A 22,081-nucleotide genomic window follows, 5' to 3' on the forward strand; every position below is an offset into this window, starting at 1 on the left:
AAAGAATTGTTACTCCTTAGGACGTAACGTGCATTACTGCAGAAATATTTAACAAAAATATAAAATTATTTTAAGTTAAAAATAAGAAACAAATATTTTATAACGTTAATAAAAATTAAGAATTATGTAAAAAAAATACTAAACTTATCAGTTTACATTGCTCTTTTACTTATTTACTATCTGACTTATTATCAGAGGCAAAATTATCATTCACAACGGTGATGATAACGCGTTTATCATATAATAATAAAAAAAGCAAAAAGTTTGTGTAAGTAGAATTGGTATCATTAAGTAAAAAATACAATTGACGAAAACAAAAAAGAATGTTATTTTATCTTAAGCGGAAAACAATTTAATTGCTATAAAGACATTAAATTTTATTAAAATTACCAAGAAATTACTAAATTATCGTAATTTTACTCTAAATAATTGTTACAACAAATTTGCTGGTAATTTTACATCTCTTTTATGTATACTCATATGAATTTTATGGAAATATTTCTGAGAAAGAAACTTTCGAAAAAAACTTATTAGCAATACCGGTTAACCATGGATCCCATACATCAGACGTTATTGGCAACATATAACGATATAACGCTGGCCAGAAATTATTCACAAAAGTTACGGCAAGATCATCTGAAAATAAAAATTGATTTAATAAAAATATAACAATGTGATTTTAAAATAACAACAAATCAATATAAAATTAGAAATATAGTTATAAATTAAATTATAAATGTACTCTTACAAAAATAATAAAATAGAGAGTTTATTTTGTTTTTGGTAAGCAAAAGATTTAAAAACTTAAAATTTAAAAATGGTATATTTACACTTAATACATGATTATTAAATACGCTAAAAATATACTACCAGGACGATCTACACAAATATATCATATTAGGACGGATAGGTCAATATTAATGACTTTCCTCTACATATATAATATATTTACACGTTAAATTATGCGCTACTAAAACATTTTTATGCATACTGAATAAAACAATAAAAGAATGAAATTATATCTGAATTAGTTTAATATACATCTAAATTACTTACTAAGTTCTTTGTTGCCTTGGAAAACATCAAAATACACTTTGAGCTTTTTAACTAATGGTAACATATGAAAGTGTTCTACAATCCATGTATCGTTTACTACACGCCCTATTAAATTCCATGTTCCTGTCACATGATCAGCAGTTAGATTGAAAGGACCTGTTAAAATACAATACAATAAAATATAGAATATTTTTCAATAAATAACAATAATCTTAAAAATTATTTATTATTTTTTTAAATGCCAAAACTATAAAACATTAATTATTAATTAATAGAATAATATAAAAAATGAAAATCAAACTCTATAGTTAATGCATATATAGTTACATATATTAACAATTAAACACAATTTTCTTAATAAGTTTTGAATATGTTGTTTGGACGTTTAGACAATATTTCAAATGGTATTCAACAGAAATCGCGGTAAATAATAAAAAAGTCCAATGATGATGATTAAAACGTTATAAACTATAATATGTATCATTCCTAGTATTCATTATTTATATGCACATTAACTACAGCGTTTGATTTTCATTTTCTATATTATCCTAATAATTAATCATTTTAAGAATATACCATTTATATATTTATAATAATTATTAAATTTACAAATACAAATAAAATAAAAATAATGTGTTGTGTATATATCATATGAAGAAAATATTGTCGTACCTTCACTAACAATTCTGAATATACCTCCTAGAGTTCCATTCATTTTCACGATACCTTGTAAGAACACATTTGGTACGTCCTCGTCAATTTCCAACCGGAAAACGTCATTAAGTAAATGTGTTCTGATATCAAAAACATGCATTTTTGATATACCAACAGCAGTACTGTTTAACAAAATAATGTCTGCACGTATCTGGCCTGAATTAAATACAGCTTTGCCATATTTGTAAAATAATGGATCCAAAGGTGGTAACTCAAATTCTGGTATTCCTACAAGAATGAATAAGCTAATATTAAATATCGTAAAACCATTCATATATTTTAAAATGATTCTTGCGTTACATAAAATTTAAACAATTTATAAATTTATTTTCTTTTTCTATTCCGAATAGAACAATACTCATAATACACGAAAATTTTTCAAAGGTATCTCAGAAATGTTTCAACTAAGAAGTGAAATATTTCATAAAAATTACGAAGTATGTAACTTTTCTGAGCTTTAAAATAGCAAAATATCCGCAATTTACAACTTAAAATCTTATAAAAAGAATAGCTGGAACATTATTGAAACAATTTGCAACCTTTCTAAAATATTACCAGAAAGAGTTACTGAAATGGCTAAAACTTTTCTAAATTATTACTGGGCGTAATTCTCTGAATAAATTTAAATATTTTTTAAGTTATTTAAAAAATAATATAAAAATATTTAAAAATAATATATAAATTAATATTAAAAAAAATAATATTTAAATTTATCATATTCAAAGAATTTCAAATATTCTAAATAAGTGCACTTTAATTAAAAAATTAAAACAAAAATTAAAATAATAAAAACTTATAAATTTTTTAAATGAGAGTACCTGCAATAAATCGTGGAAATGCTTCTTCAAAAGCATGTTTTAAACAAGCAGAGTAATCAATTGAACCTTGTTTGCAGGTGGTTACAGCTATTAGAAATAAAAATAGAATAAAACAAATTAATATTAAAAATATAAAAATACATAAACTACTGTAATGAGAAATTATGATTTAAAATGTAATTTAAAAAGCAACTTTTTTTTTATAAATACACATATATTTATATTACGAATCTAAAAAGAAATTTTCTTTTACTCTTTTTTTTAATGCAGTAAATAATGTTATTACGATTCGTGATTCATCGCTTTCTATTTATAATACTCACGATTCATACGTTCGTATATGTGACTACTATGTGCTTACAAAACCACAAAACAAATGTGTAAAAGAATTAACTTTTAATAAAAGAATGATTAACGAATACCGAAAAGTAGAAGAAAATTGCCAATATTACTATACTACTTTCTTTTTAGATTATATCTTTAGCGTAGCAAAACAATTAAAGTTAAAACTTATTTTAATAGATAGACACCATAATTTTAAATTTAATAGTTTATCTCAGTATTTTGTTACTCATTTCTATAAATCTAACAAATATTTTCTTTGCTCTATGCAATGATGCTCCATTTGTTACGCTAGACCTCTACATCCTACAGTGGGTGAAAAAGCACCTTTCGTGGACAAAAAACAGCCGATAGTGCGGCAAATAGAGCATTATTATATAAACGGCACTGCTTTTCATAGCGTGTGGCTGTTGGAGTGGGGAATAATGATATATCGAGTTTCAGACTCTGATTATTACACAGAATCTAAAAATAGGAAGAAAGAAAATTTAAATAATATCGTAAATAATTAATAATCATCGTTACTTATTTATAATAGCAATTTGATAATAGTTACAATTTTTCATGACGATAATGGTGGGGCCAAAGTTAAAATAGTCACTTTTGTATAGTAACTTTACTTATTATGTAACAAATCAAAGTAACGCATTAGTTTTTGCACACATTGTTTTTACTTATTAAGTAACAAATTAACTAATTTTTATTTATTTTTTTTAATCAGTAAAGAATAAAGGTAAGAAGTTACTCGTCAAAAGTACAATAATAACTATTCCTATTCTGACATTACTATTATGAAAATATTTATCATTATCAAATCGTTATTATAAAAAAATAAAAGTAATTGTGATTTGTTATTTGTTATTTGTTACGCATTACAAGTTTATTCAACTTTTTTTAAACCTTTTTCTATAACAGTAACGATAACATTATTACGTTTTACAGTAACGGTAATAAATTTTATCGTTACTTTTATCATTACTTTATAAACGTATGTACTACATACTCATAAACAGTGCAACTAACCAAAATTTTTATAAATTTTATATTTAAAATTTTTAAAATTAATTACTAGTTATTTTTTTATATAAAAATAACGACAAGAGTAACGCATTAGTTTTATAACGTTTTCAAACCTGAATATTTTAAAACAATGAATATTTTAAAACATAAAATAATTTTAATAAAATTTTAAACTAGTCTTGATCTTGAGAATATTATACGTTTCGAGAAAATAGGTGTAAAATGAGGAAAAGGATGGCAATAAGCATGAACACTGACATATTTCAATTTCAAGCTCAGAACTACAAATCCTGAACAGCACTGTGCAATTTTCAAAAGGATACAGTGCAAATTTTATTCTCGCTTTTAAAGAATTTGATTTATTTGAAATTTAGTATAAGAAAATAAAATATATAAAAAAAACATTAAAAAAACATAGAAGAAAAACAAATATATGAATTATGGATTTTTAATTTTTTTTATCAAAGTAAGTCATGTTTTCATTAGTATGTACAATTTTTTTATCAACTTCACATTGATATTGTAAAATTTTTATACAAATAAAGCAATCGATATATCGTGATTAAATGTGAATATGTATAAATAAAAAACAAGTTTGTTGAAAATACAGATAGAAAAATAATTATGTTAGATCATTAAAATAATTACATTAAAAAAACAATTTGGTAACTATTGCCAAATTTGATAATAGTTACTAAATTATTTTTTCAGTGCAATATAATTATTTTAATGATCCAATATAATTATTTTTACATTTGTATGTTTAAGAAAATCGTTGTTTTATTTTTTTTTGTGTAATAATATTATTAAAAAGAAAATAATAAAACAAATTATTAAATAAGACTTACGAAGCGTAGGTTGGTTGGCTAAGGATAATCCAAGTATCACAACACTGAATGCAAGTTTGTAGAATAACATGTTGATCGTTCAGTATTCTCAAGAATTGTTCGATTGACTATTGTGAATCACGTGCTTTATATAATAGCAGTTCTCAAGGCTTTTAGGCAACGTAATAAATATTGAATTGATATTTCAATTGGGTAGACATATAAGATTTAAAATATTAATTACGCATATTATATTACTCTTCTTATTAAATAATAAATGGAGTTTTTCTTGTCTTTCAAGCGGTTTATTATTTGCGTACTTATGTTCCTATGAGCGTAGTGCATACATACTATATTTGTAATTGAAGTGGGCATAGTGTGATCAAAAGATGTGTCTAAGATATGTCTAAGAGAGAGGAAAAGTTATATAAGTAAAATACTCATTTTGTGTGCGCATGTGCCAATATTACAGCTGTCACAGGTGACATATGTCAAGAACTGATTTGAGATTTCTGCTGTATGAAACCATGAAGTAAGATTAAGGAGACATAACTGCAAAGATTGAAAATGGTCAGAAAAAATATTCTGTGGGCCATAGCGTCGCTATTTTTGACCAAATTAGACAGAGGTAAAATGCCAACGTGTATCATTTTATCTTTGTTTAACATTTCGTGAACAACAAGGATAAAATCAGTATCCAAGATGGCAACGTTATGGTCCACGGAACATTTTTCGTGACCAACTTTTTTCTTCCCAGCCTATGCAGTTACAGCCCCCTGTATGAAACTCACATTTGGAATCAAATGGCATAAGATTTGTTCAAGTTGTTTAAAATTCTCAAAAAATTTTGCACCTACAATGATATAAATATATATTTGAATGTTAGAGAGAGAGAGATAGAGGGAGAAAGTATAGACACTGATGTGAGTACCAAAGTACGTGCATCGCAAAAAGATATTTTAATAAAAGATGTATTAAATTAACGAACATAATATAGAAATACAATTTTGTAGAATACAATAGACCGAATCAGATGACAAGCCGAATGAGATCATTATGAGTTTTGAGACAGTTATCATTAAGTTTTTATTTCATATAATCTGTTTTATCACGCTAATTACTTCTGCCTGCTTTTTCTGTAACAGAAATAATAGACAACAATTCAGGGCACGTATTATGCAACTGTTTTAAATATAACAATAAAAAATAAAAAAGATATATATAATTTTGTAAAAAAATAATCTTTTTTAAACAGACTGTTTGCAATTGTGTCGCGTAAAAATCTACGCGTGAACGAGAAGATATCACTCGGATAAAGTGTGAGTACAAATTGCTTGAGAGAGTTTGAGTAAGAGGGATTTACTTGAGCATAGATTTAGATGACAATTGTCTTTAATGTCACAAAATTTTACTTGCTTCGAAAACTAAGTTGTTGAATATTTAATTAATTTCTACGATGCAACGTAGATCAATGCAACGATCCTTTCTATCACTCGGCGCGCAATTACAGTTTTTCTTGCTAGCGCGTGACGCAAGTTCTGATTACAATTATCCGTTCAAGAGTCGCGATACTTATTAACTTTTTCAAATCCGATTAACAGTGCTCAGATCGCGTTGCTTTGCTCATCCAATCGTGTAACTCGATTTTCAAGAATGCAAAGCTCATATTACATGTTGGGCGAGAGAGAGTCGGAGTAAACGTCTGTTCGCGAGCAATTCGCTCATGCCAATTGCTTATTGTTCCTGAAGTCTTGATTAATATGAATATATGACAGATTTTATTGGGCCAAAAAATATTTTGAATGAATCGATCCGCTGACCTTTTCTCGACCGTAAACGAGATGAAAAAAAGACATGCTTGTCGGATTAACGTTTCAAAGATTGTAGTGCTCAACTTGTGAAAATAACAAAACAGAATTATTATTTACTAAAACGAATATTGAATAGAACTTGAGGACATTAATAAATTAAAGTGTACATTTTCTTTTTACTTACTATTTCTGTTTTTACGTCGGAATTTGATTAACAACAACTTTAAGTAATAATAATTATCTTGCAGTGAGGCCAAAAATTCGCTAGAATTGTCTTAGTTTTAAACAAGAATTAATTTTTAAATTTATTTTTGTTTGGTTTATATTACCATTTTTGTTCTTCTTATCCATTACACAATGTCGTTTTTATAAATTTCACATTTTTATAAATAACGTTCTAAATAACAAATATTTTATAACGTTGAATTTAGAATTTATTAAACAACATTTTTGATTAACATAATAGTTAACTTTCAATATAAAACATTAAATATTAATAAAATAAATAAAAAGTAAATGAGTACCCCTATTATATCATCACCTTCTCCCCTATGTTTGTGACATTATAAAAACTTCTGATTTTAAGTTATATTCGTTTCATACATAAAAATAATGTTTAACAAAAGCAAAAAAATATCAACTCTATTATTGATTATATACTTGAATATAAACTTGAATATTTTAAATATTATTCAAAAATATATCCATGAAGAAGTAGTCGTACTTAGAGAGGCGTTCTGACAAGAAACGTATCTATTGTTATATCAAACGAAAGAATAGAAACACATTACAATAATTGACGCTTAACGATGGCCACCTACGCGAATATTCATTAACTCGAGAACATGTGAGCTAAAGTTAAAAATTGTTCTGAAGAATTTATTGTCGTAATTACGGCAGTCTGCGGAAAATACATAAAGGAAAAAAATAGACAGTATTATAATTGCAAAATTGTTTATTAATCAATAAGTATATATTTAAGTATAACTATTTAATTGTGTCATGATAGATAACGAATCTTACATACCAAAAGTTAGTCTAATTTCTCGTTTGTAATGGTAGAAGTGGGAAATAAAAGGTAAAAATGGTTTGCCAGAATCAAGAAGAACAAGAAGGTTTGAAGCAAATACATAAAAGTCGCTTAATTAGCAGAGAAACAAAAAATAAATGTCTTAAGCTGTACTAAATCTACTAGACCAGGGCCAACAAAGAAACATTTGGAAGAAAGAGGGAAAATCGTTTGAAGAAAAGCGGAAGAATCAGGGAGGATCTCATCACAATCGTGATTAGAAAGACAGGCAGAAGGTAGAAAGTGTATTGGAATTTCGTTTATTCTAGATGAAAGAGAAGAAGCAGGATCCTCATAAAAGTCATCTTCGCAGACAGAGAGAGAGGTATTATGAGGAAAAAGGTTCTTCGAAAAGATTCTCCGAATTCTAGGAACTGTCAAAGATCGGGATGGTAGACAAAAATGGGGAAAGTGTGTTACGGGATCGGTCATGGATTGGTCCGAATTTCTATTGCATGTCTCTCGCTGTAAATTCAAACGTGTAGTCTTCCACATAATAATAAGTATTTACGGTTTGATTCACAACTTGTTGTATATAAGAGTATATAGATTGGAGTAGAACTAGGGACAATCGTGGGCCGCAAAAGTTATCCCTCGAGAGCACTTTTGGAATGATCTGCAAAATCTTGAAGTTGTGTCCATGTAAAATGTTCGATTGATTTTAAGATATGACTACGACGGCTGATACAATTGAAGACTAGTACTAGTCGAACTAGTTATGACACACCTTCTATGCCCCTTGAGTTATCCTGTTTACACAAAAAAATCGATTTATGCGCTTCTTTTAAGAAAGGTAACGTGTGCACCGATTTTTCGGAAATTTAATTCTTCTTGTCAATCTAACAATAAATTTTATCAAAGTTACTAATAAATTACTATCTTACCGTAATTTTGCCATAAATAATTGTCACATTGAAGTTGGTAGTAATTTTACATATTTATGTGTAATTATTGTATAAATTTTATAGAAATACTTCTGAGAAGGAAACTTTCGAAAATAACTTATTAGCAATACCAGTTAACCATGGATCCCATACAATAGACGATATTGGCAACATCACTCGAAATAATGAGGGCCAGTATTCGTTTGCAAAAGTTACGATAAGATCATCTGAAAATAAAGATTGATTTATAACAAAGTGATTTTAAAATAAAAACAAATTAATGTAAAATTAGAAATGTAGTTATAAATTTTACAAATAACAAAATAAATAAAAATAATAAATTAAAGATTAAAATTATGTTTTAAATTTATATATATCCGGGAAAAAATGATTCTCTATAAACATGCAAGATCATGCACGAACAGATGTGATAATTCAGAGACAAAATCCATGTGGGCCGTTTATGTATGATGATACATGACCTTGCATGTTCATAGAGGTCCATTTTTCCCGGGTATATAATAATAATTTATAAAATAATATACATCTACTTTTATACTTTTAAATAATTTGAGTTCATACATTATTACATTATCATAACAAAATATAAATTTATTTTAAATTTCTCTTGAAAAAGAAAGAATTCGACAGCTTTTAATTTTTTATTTATATACATATATTTCAATTTATATTTTAATCAATATTAATGCAGAGCAATATGTTTCGAGACATACGGGGTACCACATTAAAAAGGCTAGGTCAATTTCCTCTATATATATATAATATTTACACGTTAAATTATATGTTTTTACTAAAATATTTTGATGAATAAAACTGTAAAAAAATAGAATTTTATCTAAATTAGTTTAATATACATCTAAATTGCTTACTAAATTCTTTGTTGTTTGGAAAAAAATCAAAATATAGCTGAAGCTTTTTAACTGATGGTAATGTACGAAAGTGTTCTACAATCCATGTGTCGTTTACTACATGCCCTGTTAACTCCCATGTTCCTTTCGCATCTTCAATAGTTAGATTAAAAGGACCTGTTAAATGATAATACAATAAAATATGAAACATTTTTTAATAAAGTAATAATAATCTTAAAAATTACTTATTATTTTTTTAAATATCAAAATTATGGAAAAATAATGATTAATTAATAAAATAATATGACAAATGAGAGTCAAGCTCTATAGTTGATGAGCGTATATTAGCAATTAAACACAATCTTCTTAATTTTAAATATGTTTGGATGTTTCGACACTATTTCGAATAATAATGTAAGATACTCTCTGTTGATCTGTAAGATACCGCTATTACTGCTTCATATGCTTTCGCTCCGATGTAGATTTTTCTGTAAGATAGGTGAAAAATAAAGAAGCTTGGATGGAGGTTCGGACTAATAACACTTTCACTGCTAGACCAAGGCTCTACTGGCATCTTGGTGTTTATTTTTTGTACATCAACAGTCTGACTTAAGTCATTATTCAGTATTTCTATATTTGGTATCTTACAATAATCAACAAAAATTGCGGTAAATAATGAAAGAATCTAATGATAATGATCAAGATGTTAAAATAATGTGTGTCATTCATTACATTTCACATACAACACAAAATATTTTTAAAATAATTTTGCATAAAAATTTAAATATTTTTTTAAATATATTTCACAAAATATTTTTAAAATATTACCATGTCTACTAGGCCCCGTAAAGAAATATTTTTAAAATTATTCTAAAAATAATTGCCCAAAATCTTTTCCAAACGTTGTTAAAATTTTTTTTAATATTTTCTATATTATTTTTTGAGTCGTATAAAGAATGTTTTTGAAAATATTTTGAACAAAAATTTAAAATATTAAAAGTGTTACTATTTATGTTTTTTTAAATACTGTTGAAATCTTTATAAAACGTTTCTCATAATATTCTTCAAGAAATATTTTGTGAGAGATGTCATAATATTGTGTGTTGTATGGATTATTATTTAGGTACGTATCAATTAAAGTGTTCTACGATTTCTCATTTGCTAAATTATCTTTTTAATTGATCATTTCAAGAATCCGTTATTTATTTGTTTATAGTAATTTGTTTATTAAATTACAGACATGCACTTTAAATTATGTAAAGATAGATTTATGTATACGTACATATATAACCATTGAGTAAGTATATAAAAAAGATATACGTTTAACAAAATAAAAATAATGCATTTTGCTCATACCGTACAAAGAAAATATTATCTTACCTTTACCAACAACTCTGAATATATCTCCTAGAGTACCATCTATATTCACAGTACCTTGTAGGAACATTTTTGGTACTGCTCCGTCTATTTCCAAACTAAAAGTATCATTAAGAAAATGTGTTCTAATATCAAAAATATGATTCTTCGATAAACCAGAAACAGTGACATTTGACACAATAACGTCTGCATGTATTAGGCCTGAATTATATACAGCTTTGCCATATTTGTAATATAATGGATCCAAAGATGGAAAGTCGAATTCTGGTATCCCTACAAGAATACATAAGCTAATATTAATATCAATTTTTTAAAATTATTTAAAATTAAAGGTACTTTAACTTTTTTTACTTGCGTTACATAAAATTTAAATAATTTATAAATTTATTTTCTTTTAACTTTGATTAATATTTTGTTCCAAACATGGCAATACTCATAGAGTAGAGAAATTTTTTAAAGGTATCTCAGAAATACATTTCAACTAAAAAGTAAAATATTTCATGAAAGTTGCAAAGTATGTAACATTTCTGAGATAGCTCTGAGCATATATCTATACACGTTTATCTTTCTTAATGATAGTTAATGATGTCATTGGACAGCCTTTTTGCTATCTAAAGTATCTGCACATCGACACCGGCGACCATCGTTAAGAAAAAAAACTTGTATAAAATACATATCTTGGAATAGCAAAATATCCACAATTTTTGACGTAAAATCTTATAGAAAAGTTGTTGAAACATTACTAAAACAATTTCTTAAATCTTATCAATGACTAAAATGACTGAAACTTTTTCAAAATAATATTGAGTGTAATTCTCTGAATAAATTTAAATATCATTTCTAAAATCATAAAAAATAAAATAATTTTTAAAAAAATATTTAAATATATTATATTCAGAGAACTGCAAATATTTTAATAAGTATAATAGAAACATTTTATTTAAAAGGTACAAAAATTAAAATAATGAAAACTTATAAATAACTTTTTATAAAAGTACCAGTAACAAATCGTGGCCATGCTTCTTGAAAAGCACGTTTTAAACAAGCGGAATAATCATCTGAATCTCGTTTGCAGCTGGTTATAGCTAGAAATAAAAATAGAATAAAACAAATTAGTATTAAAAATATAAAAATACATAATTTTAATGTGAAAACATGATTCAAAATGTAAGACAAAAAATAACTTTTTCTTTGATAAGTTAAGTTTATAATGTATATCTAAAACAAAATTTAAAAAGTAAATTTCTTTTACTTTTTGTTTATTGCAGTAAACAATGGTCTTATGAATTATTGTATGTACATTGCTCATTATTCATAACACTTACGATTTTCTACGTACGTATATGTGACCATTACAGAAGTAAAAAATACAAGTTTAATAAAAAGAAGTAACTTTTAATAAGAGAATGTTTAACGAATACCAAAGAGTAGAACAAAATCGCCAATATTAATATATTATTTTCTTTGTAGATTATATCTTTAGTGTAGCAAAACTTGTAGAGTTAAACTATTCTAGCTAATAGACGCCGTAATTTTATATTTAACAATTTATCGTAATCTTTTGTTATTCATTTCTATAAATCTAACAAATATTCATTTATTTGTCTCTATTCAAATATGTTTTATTTAATAGACCGCTACGTCCTATAGTCAGCGGAGAAAAACACTATGTCTAAACAAAAATCAGGCGAAGATCTAATTCTTAACTAATTAACAAATTTTCTTTAATTTGTTGGAAATTGAACAAATAATTAAACAAGTAATAAGTATAAACCTGTTATACATAAATTTTAATTGCGATCCAAATTAAGAATAACTGATTCAATAAAATAAATAAAGCATATCAATACTGTATGATTGAAAATAAATACGTAGTAAAAGGTAAATGTATTTACTCAAAAATATTATTACAAGTTTGCATTATACGTTGAAAATAACGTATCTGCAATGTAAATAAAAGAAACTGCAGATCCAAAATAGAATACAAATTTACAAAAAACTAGATTTTCATAGAAATTGATTTTAAATAATTTTCGATGCTTCTCTTATATCTGTTATAAGAATGACGCAATTCAAGAAAGAGAATCAAGGGGAGTTCAATATGGCGGATAAAACAAAAAAAAATTATTTGATTAATGATTATTAAGCATGAACACGGACATATTTTAATTTCAAGTCCAGAAGTACAAATCCTGGACAGCACTGCGCAATTTTCAAAACAATATCGTGCAAATTTTATTTTTGCTTTTAAATAATTTGATTTATTAGATTTATCATATATAGAAAAAAAAACGGATATATAAATTATGAGTTTTTACTTTTTTGTTATTAAAACAAATCATTAATATAATTTTTTTATCACATTGATTTTGTAAGTAAATCTTTTATACGAATAAAATAATTGACATATCAATTGTGAATAGATGTGAATATGTTATTATACAATGAAAAAACAATTTTATGTTAAAAATACAGATATAAAAATAATTCTGTTGGATCATTAAAATAATTATATTGCACTAAAAAAAGGATTTGACAATTATTTGATAAATTACTAAATTTAGTAATAATTACGAAACTCCAGTGCAATGTAATTATTTTGAAGATCCAATATAATTATTTTTATATATGTATTTTCAACAAAATTGTTGTTTCCATTTATTTCCATTTATTAACAATATTATTAAAAAGAAAATAATAACACATTATTAAATAAAACTTACAAAGCGTATGTTTGTTGGCTGAAGATAATCCAAGCACTGCAGCACTGAATACTATAAGTGTGTAGAGTAACATGTTGATCGTTCAGTATTCCCAAGAACTATTCGATTGGATTACGGACGATGTGCCTTATATAACTGCAGTTCTCAAGGCTCTTGAGCAACATAATAAATATTGGATTGATGGATTCTATTGGAGGAAACATATAAGATCTAAAAAAATTATTACCACATGATACGCATATTTTATTGGTCTTGCGTTTTTTTATCAAAGAATAAATTAAGTTTTTTTTGTTTTTCAAGCAGTACATTATCTACATATATTCTCATGAGCGTAGCGCATATATATTTATAATTGGAGTGGAAATAGTGTAAATAAAAAATGTGTTTAAAATGTATGAGAAGAAAAAAGATATAAATGAAATATTTGACTGTGCGCATGTAGGTACACTACTAAAAAAAAAAATAGAGAATATTTTCCAGACACCCAAAATTAGGCTATTTTCAAATGGCTGTAACTCGGCGAAAAATCATCGTAGATAAAAAATGGAAAAAGCATTTTCAAGCTTGAAGTTTCAACTTTAATGCTGTATCAATAAATTTTCAAAGTTCTTTTAACTTCCTTGTTTTATGCAGTAAAGAAGCATACCTTGTTTTGTTCCTTAAAATTTTGTATTTTTGAGATTTTGCAGCTCAACAAATGAATTTTTTTTTAACAAATCAAGTAAAACTTCATAAACTACAACATTTTGCCTCCAAAATGCTTTTTTTTTAATTTTTCTACGATTTTTTCGACCAAGTTAAGCAACTTTGAAGCTAAACCTGCATTTCTTACAAATAATATCTGTACTCCGTGAAAAATCATCGTAGACAAAAAATTAAACAAAGCATTTTAAAGCTCGAAGTTTCAGCTTTAATATGCTATCAATGGTTTTTAAAAATTTTCTCAATTCCTCAGTATTTTGCTCCAAAAAATACACTGTTTTTTCTTCAAAATTATGTATTTGTGACAGCTGTAGCTCAATAAACAAATTTTTTCTTGACAAATGCATTGGAAGTGCCATAAAGTATATTTTCTCTAAAAAATGCTTATTTTTAAATTTTTCTACGATTTTTTTGACCGAGTTACAAGACTTCGAAGAAACACACTTTTTACAGTATATTTTTCCGAAAAATGACGTTTACTGCCAACATTAGCATTACTTTATATGCACAACGTGGAGATTGCCAGTTCGGATTTTTGCACATTGTATGTATGTATGTCAAACTATTTTTTATTAAAAAAAAAACAGCGCGTGAAACTATTTTTTAATTCTTCTTTAACCGTACGAACAGAAACTATATGGCACGTTTAATGTAATAAGAGCGAAAAGATATCAACTCTCTATTATCGATTATATAGTTGGTTAAATACTTGAATATTTCAAAAAATTATTCAAAAATATATTTGTGAAGAAGTAGTCGTACTTAGAAAGGCGTTCTGATAAAAAACGTATCTGTTGATATATCAAGCAAAAAAATAAAAGCACATTAAAATAATTGATGCTGATCGATGGCTACTTACGTAAATATTCATTAACCCAAAAAAGTTAAAAGTAGTTCTAATTCGTAATTCCGGCAGTCTCCGGAAAATACATAAAGGAAAAAAATAGACAGTATTATAAATGCAATATTGTTTATTGATCCATAAGTATATATTTAAGTATAACTATTTAGTTATGTTATGATAGATAATGAAGCTTACATGATACAAAAAGTTAGTCTAATTCTCGATTGTAATGATAGGAGCGAGAAATAAATGGAAAAATAATATGCCAGTATCAAGAAAAAATAAGAGAATTTCAGGTAAATACATAGATCACTTAATCAGCAGAAACACGAAAAATAAATGTCGTAAGCTCTACTCAATTTACTAAATCAGAACCAACGAAGAAACATCCGAAAGGAAGAGGGGAAAATCGCTTAAGGGAAAGCGAAAGAATCAAAGAGAATCTCTTCAAACTCGTGATTAGAAAGACAGGCAGAAGATAGAAAGTGTATTAGGATTTCGATTATTCTGGATGAAAGAGGAGAATCCTGATAAAAATCATCTTTGCAGACGGAGTGAAAGGTATTACGGGGAGGAAGACTTTTTGAAAAATTCAAAGCTTCGGAACTTCTTTGGAAATGGTAAAGATCGAGATGGTAGGCAAAAATAGAGAAAGTGCGTCACGAAATCGATCTCGGATTAGTCCAAATTTTTATTGCATGTTTCTTGCTGTGAATTCAAACGTGTAGATAACCTTACACATAAAAATAAGTATTAACGGTTTAACTCACTACTTGCTGTATCCAAGAGTACATAGATTGAAGTAGAACTAAGGATGATCGTGGGCCGCAAAGATCGTCTATCGAGGACAATTTTGGAATGATTTGCAGAATCTCGAAATCGTGGTACATGCAAAATGTTCGATTGATTTTAAGAGATAACTGCGACTGCTGACACAATTGACGGTTAGCACTAATAACGAATTAATTATGACCAATCTTCTGCGCTCCACAAATTCTCTTATTTATACAAAAAGTGATTTTTGCGCTTCTTTGTTTCAAGAAAAGTAGCCTATGCACCAATTTTTCGGATACCGCGGAGAGAAAATCTAGATTTTTACATCAATCTAATAATAAATGTTATTAAAATTACCAATAAATTAGTATCTAGCATAATTTCGCCGTAAATAATTGTCATTAAATTTAACGGTAATTTTACATCTCTTTGTAAATCATTATATGAGTTTTATGGAAATACTTCTGAGAAGGAAACTTTCGAAAAAAACTTATTAGCGATACCAGCTAACCATGGATCCCATACATTAGACGTTATTGGTATTATATAACGATATAATGATGGCCAGAATTCGTTCGCAAAAAATACGACAAGATCATCTAAAAATAAAAATTAATTTATAACAATATAATTTTAAAATAAAAACAAATTAATATAAAATTAAAAATGTAGTTATAAATTTAGCAAATAACAAAATAAATAAAAATAAGAAAGACTAACATAATATGTTTTAAACCTTTTTATATAATATTTTATAAAATAATATATATTTACTTTTATTCTGTTCTAAACATTTTGACTTAATATGTTATTACATTATTATAACATGACATAAATTTATTTTAAATTTTTCTTGAAAAGGAAAGAATTCAACAAATTTTAATGTTTTATTTACATACATATAATTTAATTTATAATTTAATTAATATTAATACAATACAGTGTTTCTGAGACATACGGTGGTACCACATTAGGAAAGATAAGTCAGTATTTGTGACTTTCCTTTATTTATATACACAATATATATATATATATATATATATATATATATATATATATATATATATATATACATTTCTATATAAAACATTTAAGTTAAATTATGTGTTTTACTGAAATATTTTAATACATACTGAATAAAACAGTAAAAGAATAAAATTATATCTAAATTATTTTAATACACAACTGAATTACTTACTCAATCCTTTGTCTGGAAAAAGGTTAAAATATACTTTAACCGTTTCAACTGACGGTAACATACGAAAGTGTTCTACAATCCACGTGTCATTTACTACATGCCCTGTTAAACCCCACGTTGCTCTCACATCATCACCAGTTATATTAAAAGGACCTGTTAAATTATAAAGAAATATGAAATATTTTTAAATAAAATAACAGTAATCTTAGAAATCATTTAGTATTCTTTTAAATGTCGAAATTATAGAACACAATAATTATTAATTAATAAAATAATACAACAAACAAGGTTCAAGCCGTATAGTTGATGAGCATATATTAACATTTAAACACAATCTTCTTAGTAACAATTTTGAATATGTTGTTTGGACGTTTCGACAATACTTCGAATAATATTCAACAGAAAATAGGTAAAAAATAAAAAAGTTCAATAATTATGATTAGGATGTTAAAATAAAAATATGTTATACACCGCATTTCCCGTACAGCATAATACATATTTAAAATATTTTTATATAAAAATTTAAATATTCTTTAAATATATTTCACAAAATATTTTTTAAATATCCTCATGTCCACTAAATTCCGTCAAAAAAATATTTTTAAAAATATTCTGAAAATAATTGGCCAAAATCTTTTCAAAACGTTGTTAAAATCTTTTTGAAATATTTTTCATAATATTTTTTGAGTGGCATAAAGAATGATATTATTGAAATTATTTCTAATAAAAATTTAAAATATTATAATGTTACTGGTTTTGTTTTTTAAAATATTGTTAAAACATTTATAAACATTTATTTCTTATAATAATTTTTTATAAATGTTTCTGGAAAGATGTCATAATATTGTGTGTTGTACGGGTTATTATTTAGACGCATATTAATTAGTGTTCTACATTCATTTGCCATATTAACTTATTAACTGATTATTTCAAAAATCCGTTATTTATCTGTTTATAATAATTATTAAATTTACAGACATGAACTTCAAAATAATAAAGATAAATTTTTATATATATATATGTATGTATGTATATATGTATATAATCTTTGAGAGCGATAAGTATATAAAGAATGTATACGTCTAACAAAATAAAAATAATGTATTTTGCTCATACTGTATGAAGAAAATATTGTTTTACCTTCACGAACAATTCTAAATATACCTCCTAGAGTACCATTCATATTCATGATACCTTCTATGAATAGTTTCGGTGAAATTACGTCAATTTCCAAACGGAAATTATCATTAAAAAAATGTGTTCTGATATCAAAAACATGAGTCTTCGAGAAACCAAAAACAGTGATATTTGACCCAATAACGTTTGCATGTATCAGGTCTGAATTATATACAACTTTGCCATATTTGTAATATAATGGATCCAAAGATGGAAAGTCAAATTCTGGCATCCCTACAAAATTAAATGAGCTAATATTAATATCAATATTTTAAAACTATTTAAAATTAAAGGTACTTTAATTTTTTTTATTTGCGTTACATAAAATTTAAACAATTTATAAATGAATCTTCTTTTAATATTGATTAATATTCTCTATCACAAATAAGAACAATTACTCATAATACACAAAAATTTTTCAAAGATATCTCAATAATGTTTCAAATAAAAAGTAAAATATTTCATAAAAGTTGCAAAGTATGCAACATTTCTGAGATAGCTCTAGGTATGTATCTAAACATATTGTTCATTCTTAACGATAAACAATGGTGTGGTTGGACAACTCTGTTTGCCATATAAAATATCTGCGTAACGGCACTGGCAACCATTGTTAGGAACAAACAGCTTGTACAAAATACCTTGTAATAGCTAAATATCCATAACTCTTGACTTGAAATCTTATAGAAGAGTTGTTAAAACGTTAGTAAAACAATTTCCAAATATTTTGAAAGAGTTATTAAAATGGCTAAAGTTTTTTTAAAATAATATTGAGAGTAATTCTCTGAATAAATTTAAATATTATTTCTGAAATCATAAAAACAAAATAAAATAATTTAAAAAGATAGTATTTAAATTTATTATATTTAGAGGACTACAAATACTCTAAAAAGTTTAATAGAAACATTTCATTTAAAAGGTATAAAAGTTAAAATAATGAAAACTTATAAATAACTTTTTATAAGAGTACCTGCAACAAATCGTGGCCATGCTTCTTGAAAAGCACGTTTTAAACAAGCGGAATAATCATCTGAACCCCGTTTGCAGCTGGTTACAGCTAGAAATAAAAATAAAATAAAACAAATTAGTATTAAAAATATAAAATACATAATTTTAATGAAAAAACATGATTCAAAATGTAATTTAAAAAATAACTTCTTCAATAAGTTAAGTTTATAATGTATAGTTAAATCAAAATCTAAAAAGCAAATTTTTCTTACTTTTTGTTTAATAAAAAAACGATTTTGTGTTGAAAATACAGATATAAAAATAATTATGTTGAATTATTATAATAATTACATTGCACTAAAAAAAGAATTTACTAATTATTTGATAAATGATTGAATTTAGTAATAAATTATAAAACTCCATTTTTTCAGTGCAATGTAATTATTTTGAAGAAAAACATAATTATTTTCATATATGTATTTTTAACAAAATCGTTGTTGTTATTCTTTATGGTGTAATAATATTAAAAAGATAATAATAAGACATTATTAAATAAAACTTACGAAGCGTAGGTTTGTTGGCTGAGGATAATCCAAGTATTGCAACGCTGAATGCAATAATGTAAAATAACATGTCGATTGTTCAGTATTCCCAACAGCTATTCGATTAGATTACGGACGACTTATTTAATTGCACTTCTCAAAACTGTTTATGCAATGTAATAAATATTGAATTGATATTCCAATTAAACAAACATATAAGATCTAAAAAAATTAATTATTACATAATACGCATATTATACATATATTACTCTATTTGGAAGTTGTTTTTATCAAAGAATAAATTAAGTTTTTCTTGTCTTTCAAGCAATACATTATATTCACATATATTCTTATGCGCTTAGTTCATACATATATGAAAATAGTGTGGGAATAATGTGAATTGTATGATCAAAAGTGTTTCTAAGTTGTGTAAGAGAGAGAAAAAGATATAAATGAAATATTCGTCCTGTGTGCGTATATACCAATATTGGAGCTGTCACAGTTGACATATGTCAAGAATTTATTTGAGATTTCTACTTTATTAAACTCACACTTAGAATCAAATGGCATATGAGATTCGTTCGCGTTGCTTAAGCGTCGTCTACAATACAGTCGTTACGACTCTACGACGGACCAATTAAAGAAGAAAAAATCATATATTTTCGCCTTTGGTCCGTTGCAACGTCATAACATTGTAACGACTGTATTGTAGACAACGCTTAAAAATGTTCAAAAAATTTTGCTTACAATGATATAAATATATATTTGAATGTTAAAGAAAAAGAGAGATAGACACTGATGCAAGTATCAAAGTGCATGCACTGTAAATAGATATTTTAATAAAAGATGTATCAAATTAAAGAACATAATATAGAAATACAATTTTTTAGAATACAATAGAGTAAACTGAATCAAATGACAGGCCGAATAAGATCAGTATGAGTTTTGAGGCAGTTATCATTAAGTTTTTATTTCATATAATCTGTTTTATCACTTTTGCTAATTACTTCTGCCTGCTTTCTCTGTAACGGAAACAATAGACAACAATTCAGGACACGTATTATGCAACTGTTTTAAATATAACAATAGAAAGTTTAAAACATATCTATATTTTTGTAACAAAATAATCTTTTTTAAACAGAACTGTTCGCTATTGTGCGTAGAAATCGACGCGCGAACGAGAACGTTGATGTCAAACACAATTAGAGAAAGTGTGAGAGCGAATTGCTTGAGAGAGCTTGAGAGAAAGAAAGAGAGAGAGAGAGAGGGATTGACTTGAGCACAGATTTAGATGACAATTGTCTTGTCATCTATAATGTTACAGAATTTCACTTACTTCGAAAACTGAGTCGTTGAGTATTTCGTCAATTTCTACGATGCAATGCTTTCTCTCTATCACTCGACGCGCAATCACAGTTCCCGTGCTAGTGCGTGACGGAAGTTTTGATTACAATTGTCCGCTCAAAACTCGCAAAACTCCTTAAGTTTTTAAGTCCGACTAGCAGTGCTCAGATCGCGTAGTTTTGTTCATCTGATCGTGAAACTCGGCTTTCGAGAGAACAAAATCTGTATTGCATGTTAGACGAAAAATATATTCGTTCGCTTATTGGCTCGCATTTACATGTTGTTCCCGGAGTCTTCACTAATATGAATATGTATGAGGCCTTACCAGATTGATATAAATATAGGATGATTCGACCAACTAACCTTGTCTCGTTCGTAAACAGAATACAAAAAAATGTTTGTATTAACGTTTTAAATGTCAACCTCGTGAAATTGACGGAAGAGAATTATTACTTATTAAAGCGAATCGAGCTTGAAGACATTACTAAAATTAAATTAAAGTTTACATTTACTTTTTGCATACTATTTCTGTTTTCACGACAGAATTTGATTAACAATAATTTTAATTAATAATAACTAACTCGCAGTGAGGCTAAATACTCGCCAGAATTGTCTTCGTTCTAAACAAGAACCAATTTGTGAATTTATTTTTGTATAGCTTATATTACCACTTTTGTTCTTCTTCGACCTATTATGCAATGTCGTCACATTTTTATACGTAACAAATATTTATTGAGTAATAAATATTTCATAACTTTAAATTTAGAATTTATTAAACAATATTTTTGATGAATATAACTGTTAAACTTCTATATAAAATATTAATTATTAATAAAATAAATAAAATGTAAATAAGTACCATTATACCATCACTTTTTCTTCTATGTTTGTGAATTTATAAAAACTTTTGAATTACATTCGTTTTATATATGAAACTAATGTTTAATGTCAAAGCAAAGAAATATCGACTCTATTATTGATTACATATTCGATTATATACTTAAATATTGTAAATATTATATGATGTCATTAAATTTGATAATTTA

At 26.1% G+C, this 22,081-nt stretch overlaps 3 protein-coding genes across 3 annotated transcripts; all 3 read right to left on the reverse strand.

The window, feature by feature from the left end:
- Positions 1–351: 351 nt before the first annotated feature.
- On the reverse strand, positions 352–5,103 carry LOC105196995. Its single transcript, XM_011163182.3, has 5 exons — positions 4,799–5,103; positions 2,589–2,675; positions 1,729–1,998; positions 1,057–1,212; positions 352–636 (listed from the first exon to the last, which is right to left on the reverse strand). The coding sequence occupies exons 1-5, from the start codon at positions 4,866–4,868 to the stop codon at positions 488–490; spliced, it is 732 nt and encodes a 243-aa protein (XP_011161484.1). The 5' UTR covers positions 4,869–5,103; the 3' UTR covers positions 352–487.
- Positions 5,104–7,523: 2,420 nt separating this feature from the next.
- On the reverse strand, positions 7,524–13,651 carry LOC105196996. The gene is made up of 6 exons (XM_011163183.3): positions 13,511–13,651; positions 11,786–11,872; positions 10,791–11,060; positions 9,432–9,587; positions 8,542–8,768; positions 7,524–8,406 (listed from the first exon to the last, which is right to left on the reverse strand). Exons 1-5 carry the CDS (start codon positions 13,581–13,583, stop codon positions 8,620–8,622), a joined length of 735 nt encoding a protein of 244 aa, XP_011161485.1. The 5' UTR covers positions 13,584–13,651; the 3' UTR covers positions 7,524–8,406; positions 8,542–8,619.
- Positions 13,652–15,257: 1,606 nt separating this feature from the next.
- On the reverse strand, positions 15,258–21,733 carry LOC120359001. The gene is made up of 6 exons (XM_039455126.1): positions 21,028–21,733; positions 19,713–19,913; positions 19,172–19,258; positions 18,169–18,438; positions 17,029–17,181; positions 15,258–16,429 (listed from the first exon to the last, which is right to left on the reverse strand). The coding sequence occupies exons 2-6, from the start codon at positions 19,780–19,782 to the stop codon at positions 16,281–16,283; spliced, it is 729 nt and encodes a 242-aa protein (XP_039311060.1). The 5' UTR covers positions 19,783–19,913; positions 21,028–21,733; the 3' UTR covers positions 15,258–16,280.
- Positions 21,734–22,081: the final 348 nt, after the last annotated feature.

This window comes from Solenopsis invicta, chromosome 11 (genome assembly GCF_016802725.1).
Source record: "Solenopsis invicta isolate M01_SB chromosome 11, UNIL_Sinv_3.0, whole genome shotgun sequence".
NCBI classification, from domain to species: domain Eukaryota; kingdom Metazoa; phylum Arthropoda; class Insecta; order Hymenoptera; family Formicidae; genus Solenopsis; species Solenopsis invicta.

Coding starts and splice junctions, on each gene's coding strand:
- LOC120359001 (XM_039455126.1), bottom strand. CDS start 19,782: ATGTTATTTTACATTATTGCATTCAGCGTTGCAATACTTGGATTATCC. Junction 19,259..19,712: donor AGCCAACAAACCTACGCTTC/GTAAGTTTTATT, acceptor TTTTATTTCTAG/CTGTAACCAGCTGCAAACGG. Junction 16,430..17,028: donor TTTTCCAGACAAAGGATTGA/GTAAGTAATTCA, acceptor TTTTATTTTTAG/ATGATCTTGTCGTATTTTTT.
- LOC105196996 (XM_011163183.3), bottom strand. CDS start 13,583: ATGTTACTCTACACACTTATAGTATTCAGTGCTGCAGTGCTTGGATTA. Junction 11,061..11,785: donor ATGGCCACGATTTGTTACTG/GTACTTTTATAA, acceptor GTATTCTTGTAG/GGATACCAGAATTCGACTTT. Junction 9,588..10,790: donor ATTCAGAGTTGTTGGTAAAG/GTAAGATAATAT, acceptor ATCATTTAACAG/GTCCTTTTAATCTAACTATT.
- LOC105196995 (XM_011163182.3), bottom strand. CDS start 4,868: ATGTTATTCTACAAACTTGCATTCAGTGTTGTGATACTTGGATTATCC. Junction 1,213..1,728: donor ATTCAGAATTGTTAGTGAAG/GTACGACAATAT, acceptor GTATTTTAACAG/GTCCTTTCAATCTAACTGCT. Junction 637..1,056: donor CCAAGGCAACAAAGAACTTA/GTAAGTAATTTA, acceptor TTTTATTTTCAG/ATGATCTTGCCGTAACTTTT.